This window comes from Alexandromys fortis, unplaced genomic scaffold (assembly GCF_014885135.2).
Source record: "Alexandromys fortis isolate MF-2015 unplaced genomic scaffold, M_Fortis_MF-2015_v1.1 scaffold_38, whole genome shotgun sequence".
Classification (NCBI taxonomy): Eukaryota; Metazoa; Chordata; class Mammalia; order Rodentia; family Cricetidae; genus Alexandromys; species Alexandromys fortis.
Window position 1 is genome coordinate 2,658,526 of NW_026067916.1, and position 12,841 is coordinate 2,671,366.

At 41.8% G+C, this 12,841-nt stretch overlaps 1 protein-coding gene across 11 annotated transcripts in view; it reads left to right on the forward strand.

The window, feature by feature from the left end:
* Window positions 1-12,841, forward strand: part of Cdk14 (cyclin dependent kinase 14) — a 575,534-nt gene that overhangs the window by 178,175 nt on the left and 384,518 nt on the right. For all 11 annotated transcript variants that reach the window (XR_007591247.1, XM_050139706.1, XM_050139705.1 and 8 more), the window contains one exon: window positions 3,126-3,205. Coding sequence is in view for 10 of the 11 variants with exons in the window: in XM_050139706.1 (XP_049995663.1) it covers window positions 3,126-3,205 (80 nt within the window). In the remaining variant the exon portion in view is untranslated. The remainder of the gene's footprint in view (window positions 1-3,125; window positions 3,206-12,841) is intronic.

The window sequence follows — 12,841 nt, forward strand, 5'->3', positions numbered from 1 at the left end:
GAGCAATAGTTGATAGTTACATTCTCGACCACAGGCAGAGAGAGAGACACAGAGAGAGAGAGAGACAGAGAGAGAGACAAAGACAGACAGACAGAGAGAGACAGAGAGAGAGAGACAGAGAGAGAGAGACAGACAGACAGAGACAGAGAGACACAGGGAGAGACAGAGACAGAGAGAGAGACAGAGACAGAGAGACAGAGAGAAAAGAGAACAGGGAACAAACAAGAGAGAGCACTTGGGACTGACATGGATTTTTGAAACCTCAAAGTTCACTCCCAGTGACACACTTCCTCCAACAAGGCCACACCTCCTGATGCTTCTCCTCTCAAATAGTTCCACTCCCTGGTGTCTAAGCATTCAAATATTGGAGCCCATGGGGGCATTCTTGTGCAAACCACCACAGTGGCTTTAGATGCATCGCAGGAATAAGTGTTAAGTCAAGGAAAGGCTCCGTTGCTTTTCCAAGGACTAGTCATAGTTCATGGTCCCAGGGCCATGAAGTGCATGACCTTTAGAAGCATGAGATCCCAAACTCCAGAATTCAGTTCCTGGTACATACAGTTTCATTCTTCTCAAGGGAAGTGGAAAGCTTTGGGGAAAGAAGGTGCTGCGCGTGTTTTATGGGCGAGAGGAAAATGTCTGTAAGCGCGGGGAACATTCCAAGGCGTTCCTGGAATCAGTTACAGCCTCCTGTGGGGGCCACTGATGAGCTCAGCTGGGCCGAGAAAGCTGTGCAGATGTCGTCTCTGAGTCTCAGCCTCAGTCCCTGCCAGAGGCTCCCTTAGTTCTCAAACACAAAGTGGGGATCACAGGCTGAGAAGCCAGCTGAAGGGCACGGGCAGGCATTTGTGGATGCTTGCTCCTGGGTACCCAGGAGAAGACTGCACATGGTGGAGCCTTGTAACAAGATGTCTGCCTCGCATCGCCATCCTCAGTAATGACGGGGTGTCAGTGGGCTCAGGGAGAAATGCCACCTGGCAGTTGGAGTGACAAGGACTTTGGCTTCTGGGTTTCCCTTCTGGGACAGCTTTTTTGAACAAAAATAAGTTAGAGTTTGATTTTTAATTTTTATTTATTTATTTGAAAGACATTAGCATTCATATTTTAGACTCAGACACAGGGTTTTCTGGGTCACATGATCCCTCCATTTTGTTTCCTCTGAAGACTTCTGGTAGCAATAACAATTATAAAAAGGAACCATGTTGACATATAAGATTAGCAAACCAAATATTGCTAACATAGAGGAGACAGAGGGAAGGACTAGGAATTGTCATTGTTGCTGTAGGAAAGGTATGTACAAAATTTGAATTTTCATTAAAAATAATAGAGTTGCATATGGCTTGACCTTGCAACTCTTTTTTTACTTAGGAATTAACAAATGTTATTCACATTCTAAAAAATATGGATAAAATATGCAAGGATATAATTATGTCAGTCTAGTAGCAGAAAGCTGTGAATAAGCTAGATGATTATTAGTTGAAGAATAGTATGAAATTAAGTATATTATCTTTTACAATGTGATGTGTATCATGTACCAACATTTCTGTATGTAGTTTTCTGTATCGTGCAGGTGTATATACATATACATAAGTCAGTTTATGTAGCATAAACAAGTATATATAAAATTTACATGTAAATATGGAAGGGCTATAGACCAGAGAGTATGTCTGAATAGTACTCAGTGTTGGCTCCAGAGGATGGGACCTGGGTGGTGGGAAGAGTATGTCAGGATGGTTAGTTTTTCTTTTCTTTTTTTCATTTTCTTTTTCTCCTTCCTTCCTTCCTTCCTTCCTTCCTTCCTTCCTTCCTTCCTTCCTTCCTTCCTTCCTTCCCTCCTTCCTTCCTTCCTTCCTTCCTTCCTTCTTTTCTGTCTTTCTTTTTTGGTTCTTTTGAGACAGGGGAGACAGGGTTTCCTCTGTATTACTTTGGAGCCTGTCCTGGAATTAGCTCTTGTAGACCAGGCTGGCCTTGACTCACAGAGATCCGCCTGCCTCCGCCTCCCAAATGCTGGGATTAAAGGCATGTGCCACCACTGCCTGGTTCGGTGGTTGGTTTTTTGTTAATTATATTTTGTATTTTTTATGTTTAGTATCTCCTTTAAAACATTTTAATGAACAAGGCCACCAAATGAAATATTCCATCAGGCCCAGTAAAAGTAGAAAATAAAGCAATGAAGAGGATCAGAATATACGGTTATGCCTGGATGTTATAGTAGCAGAACTGACTGAATAAAAACTGTCTCCACAGTGTAATGTTACCTTTGATTAGAGCTGACACACACATGCAGAATGTGTTTCAAAGAACCATTTGCTTTGAGTATGTCTTTATAATTTGTAATAGTATATTCTTCATTTTTTAGATTTATTTATTTTTATTTTTTTGTGCATTGGTGTTTTGTCTTCATGTATGTCTGTGTAAGGGTGTCAGATCCCCTGGGACTAGGGTTACAGAGAGTGGGTGTTGGGAAATGAACCTGGGTCCTCTGGAAGAATAGTCAGTGTTCTTAAATGTTGAGCCATCTCTCTAGCCCCCTATTCATCAAATTTTTGATATAATATAAAACGCAACCAGATTAATTATAGTTTTCAGAAGCTCTTATTTTAAAAATGGGAAAGATGTTATGGAAGATGAGAGTATCACTGAGAGAGAGAGGGAGAGAGAGAGAGAGAGAGAGAGAGAGAGAGAGAGAGAGAGAGAGAGGGTTAAAGAGTGGCGGCAGAGGGTGGTGTGTGTGTGAAGGGAATGTGTGTGTCAAGTTTCTGTCTTTGGGATTAAAGGAGCCTATCTAAGTGAAGATGCAGTTTGAGAAGCAAAGGAAAATATTCCTTTCACTGCTTTGCTTTTAATTACACTGAGACTCATTGTCAAGTGGTTTTGTTGAACTCTAGTTTCACTGGAAGGGAAAGACTAAATCATAGAAATATCAGGTTCAACCTTAGCCGTATTGCAAGTGTATTTACCATGTGAATAATTACAATATTCTAGGATTCCCAGCCTTGCTGAAATCAGTATGTCATTCTCAATGCAGAATTTCATGGAATAGAAATTTTAGGATGCTCAATTAGACTCACAACAGGCATAGAGTTCTGCAGAATCACTTTCATCTGTTCTTTGGTTTCCTTCAGGGTAAACGGGAAGCTGGTGGCTCTAAAGGTGATCAGGCTGCAGGAGGAAGAGGGGACGCCGTTCACGGCCATCAGGGAAGGTAGGCACTCTGTCCTCTCTCTGATTCTCTATTTTTGTGGCTTTCACAGCACGGTGAGTATGGTACATCTCCAGACATGCTGAGATTTAGTTACACTGCTAAGTGTTTCATTTGATTGTGTAAACTGTAATTAAAAACATTGGCACACGCCTTTAATCCCAGCACTCGGGAGGCAGAGGCAGGCGGATCTCTGTGAGTTCGAGACCAGCCTGGTCTACAGAGCTAGTTCCAGGACAGGCTCCAAAGCCACAGAGAAACCCTGTCTTGAAAAACCAAAAAAACAACAACAAAAAAACCCACAACAACAACAAAACATTCAGTACCTTCTGCAGTCATACCAAGTCATATTAAACAAGACAAGACCATCTTTTTATATTCAGATTTGTGGGGGGAAAATTCATGGTGGGCTCTCTAGGCAACTGGAGAATATTTTTATGTCTGATTCTGTTTACAGCACTACTAAAATACTAAATAACTCACTACTAAATATTAAATACTAAAATGCTAAAATGTCAGAGTGGCATTATTATAGATTCATGATTTTTAAAGGAAATTCTTAAAAATGAAGGATTATCCTTACCCTGTTGCTCATTTGCCTTTCTTCTTTCTTGGTTCCCTTGTTTTTTCTTTCCTCCTTTCTTTTGCTGTTGTTTTAATTCTTCTCTTATATATTACATTTCAGTCATGGTTCCTCTCCCTCCACTTCTCCACTCTTCCCCTCATTCCCTCTCCCCTGGACGCAATCCACTTCCTGTTTTCCTTCAGAAAAGAGGAGGCCTTCCAGAGATATCAGCTGAACACTGAATAAATAACAAGTCACATGAAGACTAGGTACATATCAAGGCTGGACAAGGAGGAAAAGGCCACAAGAGCAGGAGAAAGAGTCAGAGACACGCCCATTCCCACTGCTAGGAGACCCACAAAAACACCAAGCCATACAACCATAACATATATGCAGAGGACCTATCGTAGACCCTCACAGTCTCTCTGATTGTTACTGTAGTCTCTATGAGCCTTTGTGTGAGTCCTGATTAGTTGGTACTGTTCTCCGTGATGTAGTTGACTTCTCTGGCTCCTGCAGTCTTTCCTCTCCCTCTTCTGCGGGATTCTCTAAGCTCTGCCTCTTGTTTGACTATGGGTCTCTGCATCTGCTCCCAACAGATGCTGGACGATGCCCCTCTGATGACAAGTGGGCTAGGCAGCAATCTATGAATACAGCAGAATACCACAAGTAATCATTTCATTGACTTGTGTGTGTGAGAGAGAGACAGAGACAGAAAGAGGCACACAGACACACACAGAGGAGGGGGAGAAAGAGAGAGTCGTGTTTGGTTCTATTGTAGGTCTCTGGACTGTCCAGTTTCTGATTCCTGTCCATGCAGGCAGTGTCAGGCTTGGTCTCCCTTTTGTGGTGTGGGCCTCAAGTTGGGCCAATCTACACCACCATCGTTCTTATCTTTTAGTTTGCATTGGTTGTCTCATTCTTTTAGTGTTATGTATGTTGCAATATTTTTCCCATTGCTATTTTTTAAAAAGTTCTCTCATAATGCAGTAGATTCTATGCATAAGGCTTTAGTTTTATCAAATATGGTTGAACTGTCTTTTGTCTTTTTCATTTATGCATAAGAGGGTTTCTGCTATTGATGAGAGTCATCTTATTCATGTGAATTTTCAGTTCTGTCATAACTATTAGGGTTAGTAGCTTCACTTCTACATCTTTTAAAAATGCCAATTCTCTTTACCTAAGTCCTCAGTTCATTCTCCCATCAGAGGGACCAACGCTCCATCTTCTGCTGATCCAAATGATGTATCAGTGTTTTGCCACCTAGTTTCGACAGATTAAGTACCACTCTGTCATTATCTTGTTTGTCATTTGATGATGATAATGTTGATATGCTTCTTCCTTCTTTTCCTCTTTCTAGTCTTCCTCTTTGCCCTAATTATAGTTTCTATTGCTGTGATACAACATCATGACCGAAGACAATTTGGGGAGGAAAGGACGTTTTATTACACTTCCATATCGCAGTTCATCATTCAAGGAGGTTAGGCAAGAAACTCAAAGAGGGCAGAAATGTGGAGGCAGGAGCTGATGGCTGCTTATTCGTCCTTATGGCTGGCTTATTTGATATCTTTTACACCCCACGACCACCTGCCTAGGGGGGATACCCCCTCCAATGTTCTGGGCCCTTCCACTCTAATCATCAATGTACCACAGGTTAGGCTAGAGTCCAGTCCGGTCGGGCATTTTCTCAGTTGAGGCTCCCTCTTCCAAAATGACTCTGGCCTGTGCCAGGTTTTCAGAAAACTAGCCAGTATGCACTTGTTCTTCTATTTTCTCATCTCATTCTTCCTTTCATTTCCTTGCAGTTTGGCTTTCTTCATTACCAGTTAGCTGAAACATCTTAGAAAATGTATCCATTGCCTCTTTATGATATACCAAACCTTCCCTTTTCTGGTTCTTCTCCAACCTTTTAGTAGATTGCACATGGTTGAAACAATCTTTCCTGCAACGGCAGACTCCAGGAAGGGTCAGTTTTTCTCTTTGCTTTGTCTTGCCTTTTCGGTGTGTAGTACCTAAGGAGAGAAAAAAGCCTGCTTTTCTCTAGTAAACACCCATTCCTGGGTAATTTCATTCATTCCCTAAATTTAAATAGCAGGTATAAGCTTTTGACTTTCATACATGTGTTTGTTTAGTTAAGACCTTGTCTTTGTGTCCATTTCATAGATCTGCCTGCCTACTTGGAATTTTCCCTTGAATTCAACAACCTCTAAAAAGAATAAGCTATCACCACCAAGTACGACTATTATAACAAGTAACCTAAACCTTATATCCAAACATAATTCTGGTCCATCACATCCCATGCAGTATTCTCTGTACATGAGTAAAGGTCATGTCCAGCAAATTAACCAAATGTGGTTCTGTTGGGCCCATCTCTAAAGGGAGCTCACATCTGTCCACAGCTGAGTATCCTCACTGTATCTCAGGATTCCTTGGATTGTTGCAGGAACTTTTGCATTATACTCTCCCCTTCTTTGTCGTCCTATTGTTTCTTCTTTACTTTGAAACTATTATAATCTAATTATGTAAGCCATGTTTAATTAATCCCTTTATAACCCTGTATTCTGCTTTTCTTTTAACCATCCCAGAGTGTCCCATCCTAGGGCCCTCACATACACTCTACCTCTATCTAGAATACTCTTCATTGACCAGTTTAGGTACTAACTACAAACTCGTAGTATGTTCTTTTCTCAGAGAAATTTCCTATAACCATCCTGCCTGCAGTTGCAGGTAGCTATTACCTTACCCACCTTTATGCAGCTCACCATGCCGATAACCCTGTTGGTTCCCGTTCCCGTTCTTACTGGAATGTGAAATGCTCTCCCTCTCCACTCCATTCATATAGAACTTTAATGAGGTTAGTGACCTTGTTTGAAACCCGCCCTGCAACAGCTACTGAGCGGCTTACAGAGCATCATTAAGCGAGAGTCAGTAAATAGGATGGAGTGTTCGATACAGACGGTACTCCTGTGGAATCTGTCATCCAGGTGGCAGGCAGAAGATTGAAACAATACATCACAGAATAACACGCCATGCCATATAAATGCCAAATCATTTCTGAAGTATCGTGAATTCCCAGAAAGGTTCTCCACTAGTGAAGTGTGCTAGGATGTCGGCTGGACCTAGAGGCAGAAATCCGATGATAAACTGTGGAGTCTGGATGGAGAAGATGCTGTCTGGACTGGCACAGAGACTGAGCAGGGGTAGAAACTCAGTGACTTTTCGTAGTGCCGGGAGTGGGGATGGTTTCCATGAGGTGTTCTCAGTGGCTGGTCACGTGGCATTAGGGGGTCTTGTGCCATTGGAGGTGGTCTCAGTGGCTGGTCACGTGGCAGTAGGGGATCTTGTACCATTGGAGGTGGTCTCAGTGGCTGGTCACGTGGCATTAGGGGGTCTTGTGCCATTGGAGGTGGTCTCAGTGGCTGGTCACATGACGGTAGGGGGGTCCTGGGCCATTGGAGGATTTAGTTTGTACATGCTGAGTTCTAATGGTGTGGGCATGAAGCTCCCAGCAGTTGAATATAAACAACACATTTAGTAAGACCCTTACTATCATTAAGACCCTTACAATCATAAAATCATGAGTTTTATTTAATTAAATTTAAAACAGAGATTTATTTGAGTCGATATTCTGGAAGATAGAAAGTGTAAAAAGCATGGCCGTGGCACCTGCGGTACAGAAGGGCAGCAGTCGAGGGCAGAGGAAGAACAAGAGCAGAAGTAAAAGCAAGTTCAGTGTTTTTGAGGTCAAGTGCTTTTGGTGCAAATGAGAGATTGACTGTTAGGCGGGGTAATCCATAGAGAGTGGCTTTTGGACTCTGGGGTTCTGGGTTTTGACTGTTTCTTTGTCTTCCATCACAGTACTGCCAGGCTTCTATGACAGAGTACCTTAGATGGTGCATTACATAGGAGTAGATATCGCCTTATAGTTTTGGAGGCCGGAAGGCCAAAGCCACGATACCATGACACCCTTTCTGCAAGCTGAGAGAGATGATCTGTCCTAAGATCTTTCCTTGGCTCCTAGACAGGCGTCTTGTCCCTGTGTCTCTAGGTTTTAAGTCTGTGCCTATCTGCATACACATGTCTTCTTTCTCTAAGGACACTGGTCATACTGAATTAGAGGTTACCCTGAAGATCTTATTTTACCTTAGTTACCTCCCTGCAGACTCACAGCCAGCTACGTACTGGAATTATGACGTCAGCATGCAGTTTTGTTGTTGCTGTTGTTGGGCAAGGGCACATTTCAGCCCATAATACCACTTAACAGTTTGGGACCCTAGAAACCTTATTTGCAGAAGGTAGGTGTTGGCTTATGTCTTTGGTTATGGATTTTCTATATTGACATGATTCTTCTGATTTCCTGAGGATTCTCGAAGTTCAGATTTTTCAATTTTCGTATATAATGGAAAATGGTGAAAGAATTGTTGAGGCATGGGGATGGCCCATCACGAAATGACATTGTGTTTCCTTTCAATACAGTATTCTGAAGTCTCTACAAGAAAGCCTGACTTCTAAATGATTTATTCACATTTTATGTGTATAATGTTTGCTTTCATATACGTGTATGCATGATGTGAGTGCTTAGTGACTGTAGAGGCCCCAAAGGAGTGGGAGATCCCTCCCTAGAGCTCCTGACTGGGAGCCACCTGTGAGTGCTCAGAACTAAACTTGGCCACTCTGTAAGAGCAACGAGTGTTCAAAGGCTCCAAGCCGCCTCTTTATTCCCTCTGTTGTTAGCAGAAGAGAAATGACTTCATGATAATAATGAGATTGAAACAGTGTGTCAGCTTTAGATGTGTGTTCCTCTCTTGACCTCTCTTCCTGCCTCTCACAGTCTATTATGTATAGAAACAACAGCTGCTGGTACTGCTGGGCTTGTCAGTCCCAGCATTTGACGTACAAGCTAGGCGTAACTTTAACTTATGTGCATCAAGCGAGAGAACATGAAACATTGGGAAGGGGGACACTGGGCCAATGAAAGGGAGAGCTGGAATTTGAGTTCGCCTCTGTTCTGCTATTCTGGCCAATTCTTCGTTCACGAAATGTCAACAGTGTGAAGACTGGGAGTTGGGACATACCCATACCATGCTTAGGAAGGGAATCTTTTTTTTTTTTTTTTTTGTTTTGTTTTGTTTTTTGCTTTTTGAGACAGGGTTTCTCTGTGGCTTTGGAGCCTGTCCTGGAACTAGCTCTGTAGACCAGGCTGGTCTCGAACTCACAGAGATCCGCCTGCCTCTGCCTCCTGAGTGCTGGGATTAAAGGCGTGCGCCACCATCACCTGGCTTTAGGAAGGGAATCTTAAGTGCCTGCTTTTCACTTAGCGGATTACCTTGGAATTTAGGGTTTAACATAATTTTCACCCAGAGTGGAAATGCTTAGCAGCTCTAATCTTGCTTAGACTTGTGTGTCAGGATAGACTGAACTATATCTTGTGAGCCTGAGAACATATAGTGGCTTAACTTAGGTTTAGATAACTTTAAAACTTACAGTGTTTTTGGTGGCAGCTTAAAATAACTGTGGCAAGGGTCAGCGTTCCTGTTTTAATTTAGAATCCTTGGGTGCTCTCTCCTCAGCTTGTGGCACTTCTGATAGAGGGTCTGAGCACAAGGAAAGATTTGGAAGGGAGCGGATAAAATATCAGGCTGTTACCTTTCAATACCTTCATCACATAGATGTTCTTATTCCGTGGTATCACTTCATCGATCTAATAGCATAAACATTTCCTATAAAGTTTCCTACAGTTAAGGCAAAGGGAGCAGTTGTCATTCCTATAGATTCTTGAATTATGGTAGTTTTCAAAGGTAGGCATCCACAGAAATCTAAATACTCTGTACACAAAGCAAGCCTAGGTGAAAGTAGTAGCTACGTGTGGCAAGTATTCTCTCATGCACCTATCATCCTGGCACTGGAAAGGTGGAGTCAGGGAAGTCGGTATTGCTGACATGGGTGCCAGCCTCCAGTCCACACCAGGGTATGCAAAAAAAAAAAAAATCCAAAAATGTGGCGAGGGCCTAGGAAATATTCTTATCTATATGAGGAAACACACCCTTTCTGATGGTAACTTTCTCTTTTACAATAATCCTCTCTGAGAATCTGTCTCCATACAGCTGCATTCTTTTTAAAGGAAAAACAATCTTTTTTTTTTTCACTTTACATACCAATCCCAGTTCCCACTCCCTCCCCTCCTCCTGTTCCCTTCACCTACCCCTCCAACCCTCCGCCTCATCCACTCCTCAGAGAGGGTAAGGTCCAAAGCCCTCCCTACTATATCTAGGCTGAGCAAGGTATCCATCCAAAGAGAATCGGTTCCAAAATACCCAGTACATGCAGTAGGGATAAATCCTGGTGCCACTGCCAGTGGCCCCTCAGTCAGCCCCAGCCTTGCAACTGTCACCCACATTCAGAGGGACTAGTTTGGACCTGTGCTGTTTCCTCCCCTGTCCAGCTGGAGTTGGTGAGCTCCCATTAGCTCAGGTAGACTGTTTCAGTGGGTGAACCCCTCATGTTCACAGCAGCATTATGTAATAGCCAGAACCTGGAGGGAACCTAGATGCCCCTCTACCGAAGAATGGCTAAAGAAAATACGGCAATTTACACATTAGAGTGGTAAAAATCAATGACATCTTGAAATTTGCAAATGGATGGAACTAGAAAAAACCATCCTGAGTGAGGTAACCCAGACCCAGAAGGATGAACATGGTACTTATAAGTGGATACTAGCTGTAAAGCAAAGGATATTAAACCAATAGTTCATGATCCTAGAGAAACTAAGTAACAAGGTGAACCCTAAGAAAAACATACATAGATCCACCTGGAAAGAGGAAACTTGGGAACATGCTGGTGGGGGGAGAAGGGAGGGTGGAAGGGGAAGACGCTGGGTTGTCACCTGCTGTATACCCACCCATGGCAGCTCTCAGCAAATTGGGAGTTCAAAGCCCTGTGTGAACTCAAGAGCAGTCTACTCTTACTTTCTCTTTCTGTATTTTATTATTTATTCTGAAAACCGTTTATATTTTTAATATCCATTTATGATAGCAGGAAGGAGGATGTGGGTAGAAGGTGAGAAACAAATTAAGGGGAAATGCAAGCACCTTTCATAAGACATTTAGAAATTGTTAGCCTGCTTATAAAGTGAGGGCTAACTTTTGTAGTTAACCTTCAGTCCTCTAATTAAATTATTCCCAATACTGCAGTAAATTAGGCACGTATGATAGGAGTTGTAATTTTTTTTAATTTGATAACATCATGGAACAGAAAATGAAGCTGGCGTTAACCGAGCCAATGAGAACTGTGGTGTTTGATTTGGTTTTCCCCACTACATCTTTGCCGTAGAACATCTTTAAAAATATTTGTTGCTCGTTGTTATCTGCTTCATTATTTCACATATAGAAACCTGATATAATTTGCATGTGGATAACGAACATTAGTTTTGATATCTCATTGGGTTATAATTCAATTAAAAATTAACTAAGCTAAAATTCATCTTTGTGCTGTTACTTTACTTTTCTGTAGCTTCAGTTACAGAATTCCAAAAACCTAATAGTTTTTTAAACGTATGCTGCTAAGCTAGGAGCCTAAAATCAAAACATTGATAAGCCAGGCTTTCTGTGAAAAGTGCACTTGAGAAACATTTGCTTTTTGCTAGCTTTGGCTGGCTCCTGGCAATGCTTGGGGTCTTTGACGTGTGTATATGGTACCCAGCCCTCTGTCTCTATGGTTACACGGCCTCTGCTCTGCATCTCACCCTCTTCTTAGGAAGGTGCCCGTCATTGTACTCTGGGCCTCCCTGAGCTGAGTGTGGGTTTATTTTAGTTCATTCCATTTATGTGGAGTATTTGCAGGTAAAGTCACACCATGAGGTCCCATGTAGAAAGGAATGTGGGGAAATGTGGTTCAACTCACTCCGATCTCTATTCTTGTTATTTTCGTGGAGACATTTGGAAGGACTGCATTTTTTGATTCAAAAGTTTATCAGAGGGACATGATATGTAGTGATGATAATATTTGCTGGTCATTTTCTCTTAAATAAAATGTGTGTGTATGTTAGACAAATGAATTCATTTGCATTCTCTAAGGTCATTTGGCTATTTGTTATTTTTTAAAGAAAAATTCAATTTTTTTTCCTCCGTGACTAAATGACTTGAGGTGTGTGGCTTGTAAGGTGAGTTGTGTCATGTCAGTGAGCATGATTAAGACTTTGGTTGTTAGTTTGAGTTTGGCAGCAGGGAGAACTGATCCCAATACTAGTATATATACATAAAATGATAAAGGTCTATTTTGACAGTTCCTCAAATTGATAGTTGTGATTTCAGACATTAATTCCTAAGATAAAATATTTTAAATCTTAACTTTTAAGTCCATCCCACAAGAATCTGTTTTATCTAGGTAGAAAGTCTAATAAACATACACCTCCTCCATTTGTATAGGACTGGGCTGGTATGTGGTCATCCTTGGTTATAACCCAGGTCATTTTGTCAAATGCCCGGATGGCAGAGCACATCTCCCATCATCCCCTATCAGATAGAACTCGCCTCTTACTGCTGCCCAAGGTGTTCCAATCCATCGCTCTTCTCTGACACAAATGGTCTCGTAAGTGTGTTCCCAGAACTCCATTGAGAGAGGGCAAGATGAGGTCCGAAGACATGGTCTCCCTCTGTGCAGAACAAGAAGGCAGTGCTGGAGAGGCTGGGGAGGATGCTATGGGTTCGTAGCTGTGCTTTGTCAACACTGGTCACCATGTGTAGTGATTTCAGAATTAATAGCGGACCATAAAGTAAAGTTTTAGCTGTGTCTTCCTCAATATTAGTACAGCATTTAATCATATGCGGTAGGTAACAATAAATTGTCTCTCACCTGTCTTAATAAGTTTAGAATTTATCACTTCCGTGTTCAGTTTAGGCATTTCTGTAATTAGCTGTTATATCAACAGATTTATTTTAAAGTTGCAATCTGTGCCATGAGTGTTTGAAGTTTAATAATCCTATAAGAACTAATTTGGGAGCTAAAGCACACCATAGAGATTACCAGCAAGAGGCATATTTATCTGGTATTTTAGTATGAATTCTCAAACCTAACTG